Source organism: Lonchura striata, chromosome W (genome assembly GCF_050655825.1).
Source record: "Lonchura striata isolate lonStrDom1 chromosome W, ASM5065582v1, whole genome shotgun sequence".
Classification (NCBI taxonomy): domain Eukaryota; kingdom Metazoa; phylum Chordata; class Aves; order Passeriformes; family Estrildidae; genus Lonchura; species Lonchura striata.
The window spans coordinates 7,018,470-7,024,089 of record NC_140743.1 but is presented as its reverse complement, the minus strand read 5'-3'; the positions used below and the strand labels follow the sequence as shown (position 1 = coordinate 7,024,089).

Here is a 5,620-nt window from a genome sequence, read left to right as displayed (position 1 = left end):
TTTATTCCTGATTCTATAACTCCTTCCTCCCAGCAGTGCAGGGAGATGGGGACTGGAGGTTACGGTCAGTTCAACATGTTGTTTCTGCACTTACTTCCTCTTCAGAAAGAGGAGTCCTTCCTCTGCTTCCCTGTGGGGTCCCTTCCCCAGGAGAAAGTCCTCCGTTAACTTCTCCAGCATGAGTCCTTCCCACAGGCAATAGTTCTTCCCACAAATTGCTCCAATGTGGGTCTCTTTTCATGGGGTACAGTCCTCCAAGAACAGCCTGCTCCAGCCTGGGACTCCCATGGAGTCAAAAGTCCTGTCAGGAAACCTGCTCCTACCAGGATGCCTGGAGCACCTCCTGCCCCTTCCTTCTGCAGTGATCTTGGTGTCTGCAGAGTTGTTCCTCTCACATATTCTCACTTCTCGTTCCTCTGGCTGCAATTACTTCTGTGCAATCAATTTTTTTTCCTTTAAATATGTTATCACAGTGGCACTACTATAATTTCTGATTGCCGTGGCCGGTGGCAGGTCTTTCTTGGAACCAGATAGCATTGGCTCTATTTGGCATGGGGGAAGCTAGTGGCAGCTTCTCACAGAAGCCACTCTTGTAGTGATGCCTTAAAGAGCCTGGAAATAAAACAACACACTTTTGAGATAATATTAGGTAGAAGGTAATATAAAGGCTGGTCTTTATTGGAGGCCTCCAGGGGCAGTTAGGGAAAATGTCCACAAAATGTCCACCCCCCCACCCCCCCCACCCCCCCACGGGTGCCGTGTCCCCGCCCCAGATCACTGTCCTCAGCCCTGGCTAGCTCTCCTGCAGGGCGAGTAGGGTCAGTGGAAGCACCCTCCGCTGTACCCAGCTGGGCTTTGGAGAGTGCTTGGTGGGTCCTGAGGTTGCTGCTGATTCCAACGGCAAGGAAATGAGGAGAGGCACTTGTTGGGGGCAAAAATCCGATGTTTATTGAGGTCCTGTGGATCCAAAAGCACCGGAGGGGGCCAGCCAACAAATGCAACTCGGGGGTGCTGGCAACAGGTTACATAGGGAGAGGGAGGGGGGCCGATCAGCCAGTGGGGAACAGACAGGAGTGACTCTTGTGGGGATTGACATCTGGGGGATCCAGTGAGGGGGAGACAGGGTAGGGGTCCCAGGACCTCATCCAATCACTCGGTGCCCTGGATGGAAGTTTCTAGAGGTGGGGGAAGGGGCACCGAGTGACAGACAAGGTACTTGGGAGGGGGCAGGGAACTGGCTCGGCACCTTCCAGGGAAACCGACACTTGGGGAAAGGCGGGAAAACTCAGGGAGAAACCAATACAGTATGGGGGTACACTGGAACAAACCATGACAGAATAAAGATGTAATAAAACATATAAAACTGCAACTCCACATCTCCCTCTTTTTTTTTTTGTTTAAAAGGGAAGAGAGAAATAAAAATAACTTTTATAATACTAAAGCTAATGACAAATACAACAAAGGCTAACAAAAGTAAAAGTCCAGTTTGAACCAGGGATTGGATCCAACCAGAGTCCCCATCCTTCAAAAAGAGACCCCAGCCAGTCTGATGAGTCTTTCTTGAGATGTGTTATCACATTTTGCATTTTGTCGATGGTGGCACGGGTGTCCTCTGCCTTAGAGCTTAGATTCATACAGCATTTGGCCAACGTAGTCCACACGTTAGCCTGAGGCTGGCCTGCTGGGGTCTTACGTTGATCGTGATGGTGAGAAGGATGAGGCTCAGTGTGCGTGACATCCTAGGTTGGATCTAAACTGGGACAAAATCTGAAAAATAACTTGAAGGCACACTAACAATCAGGGTAGGGGAGGTCCAGCTCAAAAGGGAACAAAAGACCAAGGGAACTGGAAAGGGAAGAGGTAGACCCAAAAAGGGAAGATTTTCTCCGCCTTCTGAAGGCAGCATGTCCCACCTGAGGACTCTCCGGTTTGGCTTGGACTTTGGGGACATACGGCCTGACAAATTTGGAGGGGATCCATCTCAGGCCTGAGGGCGTGGATACACAAGCATATCCCCGTCCCCAGGTGACTAAGTCATAGGGCCCCTCCTGCCGCCAGGTCTCAGGATCTTTAATGAGGACCGGCGGCTTTTCCCTGACCTTGCCCTGCTCGTAGTTGTTAAAGTCCGAGTGATTGGCGGATTTAAACATTCAAAAGAGCAGTTAAGAAAGTTAATGGTAAAGAGGGCCCGCATTAATTGAACCTGGGGGGACTCTACCTTCATTACCGGCTGTTGTTGTTTTAACATCCGTTTAAGACTCTGGTGAGTCCTCTCCACCACGGCCTGGCCTGATGGGGAATAGGCAATGCCAGTCTTGTGTTCTATTCCCCATTGCTGTAGGAAGCTGGCGAACTCCTTGGAGGTGTAACCTGGGGCATTATCTGTTTTGATTAATTTGGGAACGCCCAGCATAGAGAAAGCCTGTATCAGATGTTTTTCGATATCTGAGGCTTTCTCCCCTGTGTGGGCAGAGGCAAAAACTGCCCCAGAGAAGGTGTCAACGGAGACATGGACGTACTTCATCCTCCCAAAGGAATGGATGTGAGTAATGTCCATCTGCCACACCTCACAGGACTTCAGACCCCTAGGGTTGGCCCCTGCGCTCACCGATGGTAGGGGGAGCGACTTACAGGATGGGCATGTGGCCACAATGGCCTGAGCCTGGTCTCGGGTAAGGTGGAACTGTCTTACTAGACCTGGCGCATTTTGATGGTAGAGCTGGTGGCTTATTTTAGCCTGTTGGAATTTATCAGGGAACGGCGCCATTTGCACGGGGGCAGCAGCGAGGGAATCGGCACGCCTATTGCCCTCGGCCAAGAACCCCGGCAGGTCAGTATGTGACCTGATGTGCATCACATAAAATGGTTGCTCCCGGTGGGAGACCAACTTAATTCATTTTGAGAGCAACCTATTCAAGGCATCGTTGGAAACACCTTGCAGGATTGCATCCTGCGCTCTAGACACTACACCTGCTACCTGCTACATAAGCCGAATCGGTGACCAAATTAAAGGGTTCAGAGAACCGCTCGAAAGCTCTAACAACGGCAGCCAACTCAGCTATCTGAGGGGAGCCTTCCACCTCAACAACATCTGCCTCCCACTGCTGAGTTTGAGGATCTTTCCAAGTCACCACAGACTTGTGGGACCCTCCAGATGCGTCAGTAAAAACTGTTAGGGCTTTCAAGGGTTTCTTGCTCTGAATTAGCTTTGTTGATAGTGTGAATTGAATCTCTGAATTAAAAATTTTGTGGGCCGGTCTCAAAACTGAAATTTTGCCTGTGTAGCTATCTAGAGCAAATTGTAATGATTCATTTTCCTGTAACAGGTGTTCCAACATAGCCTTTGTGAATTGGCCCGATTCTAATTTAATGGGAACGTGAATGCATTCAAAGTCACATCCTGCCAACTCCCGAATCCGCGCTCTAGCCTTGCGGATTAGATCTGCCACCAGCTCTTGTGGTCTTGTCATTCTCTTGGACCGGTGGTGACTTAGGGAAACCCACTCTATGATGGAGAGTGGGTCCCTTCGGTCCTGGTTACCCTTCCCTAGGGTGTCTGTCCACTGAAAGATAACACCATGGAGGTGTGTCAGTCTGCCCAATATGATGAATTTGAAGGGCAGACCTGGATCGTACCTGTGGGCTTGCCTGGCAGATATTGTCTCCTGAACCCTCTCTAACGCAGCCTTGGCCTCTGGGGTGAGTTCCCTAGGAGAACTAGGCTCTTCCCCCCCTTTCAATAAATCAAAAAGTGGGGCTAGGTCTTCGTTGGTGATACCTAACCAGGGTCTCACCCAGTTCAAGGATCCACACAGCTGCTGAACATCAGCTAGGGTCCGAATGTTATTTTTGATTGCCAATTTTTGCGGAACAATGGTCCGCTTGTTTATTTCCAAACCAAGGTACCTCCAAGGTGGCATCTGTTGAATTTTATCTGATCGCAGCTCGAACCCCACAGCAACCAACGCATCAGTTGTCAGGTTAAGCGCGTGTGTAAGTAAATCGCTGTTGGGGGCACAAATGAGTATGTCATCCATGTAATGTTGTATTATCACGCCCTCGGTGGCTGCATGCACAGGGGACAGCAATGAAGAAATGTACCACTGGCAGATAATAGGGCTGTTTTCATGCCTTGTGGTAGACATCTCCAGTGATATCTCTTCATTGGGGCTTCTCGGTTGGTGGAAGGAACCAAGAAGGCAAAACGTGGCCCATCTTCAGGATGTAGAGGAATTTGGAAAAAACAATTTTTTATATCAATGACTGCCAATACCCAATTTTCAGGTAACATTGTGGGGGACAGCATCCCTGGCTGGAGAGAACCCATGTCTTTAATGACTTTATTTATTGCACGAAGGTCGTGGAGGAGGCGCCACTCGTCTTTGCCAGGTTTCTTGAGAACAAAGACGGGGGAATTCCAGGGAGATGTTGTTTCCTGGATGTTCCCCTGAGCGAGCTGCTCATCCACAAGCTCCCGGAGCGCTTTTAATTTTTGTTTGTTGAGCGGCCACTGCTCTACACAGATTGGTGTATCTGTAAGCCAATCTAACTTCTGAGTAGGACGCTCCTCAGTGGCCGCTACCCGAAAAACCTGGGGGATTGGTATGTCAATTGTGACCCCCCATTGGGCCATTAGGTCCCTCCCCCACAAGGGTTCCGTATAGTCCAATACAAACGGATGCAAATAAGCTGATTGTCCGTTTGGCCCCTCAAATTTTACGATGCTCTTTGATTGTTTGGCCAATTGAGAACCCCCTACACCCTGAATCTGTCCTGCCACATCCTGAAATTCCCATCGTGATGGCCAGTCCCGCGAGGGGATGACTGTCACGTCTGCCCCTGTGTCGAGAAGTCCATTGAGATATTTGTGCTCCCCGCCTTTCCACATGTAGCACGAAATTTTAGGTCTTTCCTTCCCCAGTATCTGGGCCTGACACGCCTGGTAGATTTTGTTGGGTGTCTGCTTCCATATGTCTTCAGGGAAAACTGGAGGCCCAGATACAGGAATGGCTTGGGCGACGATTTGGCCCTTGGGGAGGAAGACTGGCGGGTGAGCACAGTGCAGCCACAAGACCAAGTGTTTAGGATGTGCAGATGTCAGACTTGGTGCAATGGTGATGTTGAGTGGCGTGAACTTTGTGTCCCCAAGAACGATACACTTACTGTGGAGGTTCCTCCAGGTTCCGGGGTCCTTGGTGTCAACAGTAATAAAGTGCCAATCGGTATCCTTCAGATGTAAAGGTTCAGTCAGGGCCAACCTATAGGGAGAGAAATTGGATTGAGTATTAAGAATGGGCCTGGGGTGGTCGGGATCCCGGCCAAGCCAGGCTTTTGAAATGAAATTCACATCCTCCCCCATATAGGCTGGTTTGTCAGCCGTAGTCAAATCCTATAGGGTGTAGTTTCTAGTGGTGATGTTTTTGTCCCTCCCCTCCTCAGATGTTGATTGTCTCACCATATTTATTTCTGCGCGCAGGGAGAGACTGCGCTGGTTTATTAGTTTTTTTGGTTCCCCCCTGGGTTGGGGGCACCTTGCCCTTGCTGCTGCTGTCGGAATTTTAAAAAGTCGTCCCTCAATGGGCATTGTGGAGCCCAATGGCCTCTTTCATTACAAAGATTG

The 5,620-nt window shown here is 49.8% G+C and overlaps 1 protein-coding gene across 1 annotated transcript; it reads right to left on the bottom strand.

The window, feature by feature from the left end:
• Positions 1–819: 819 nt before the first annotated feature.
• Positions 820–5,359, bottom strand: LOC146763017 (uncharacterized). The gene is made up of 4 exons (XM_085571345.1): positions 4,274–5,359; positions 3,398–3,563; positions 2,228–2,460; positions 820–957 (listed from the first exon to the last, which is right to left on the bottom strand). Exons 1-4 carry the CDS (start codon positions 5,357–5,359, stop codon positions 820–822), a joined length of 1,623 nt encoding a protein of 540 aa, XP_085427471.1.
• Between the last annotated feature and the right edge of the window lie 261 nt (positions 5,360–5,620).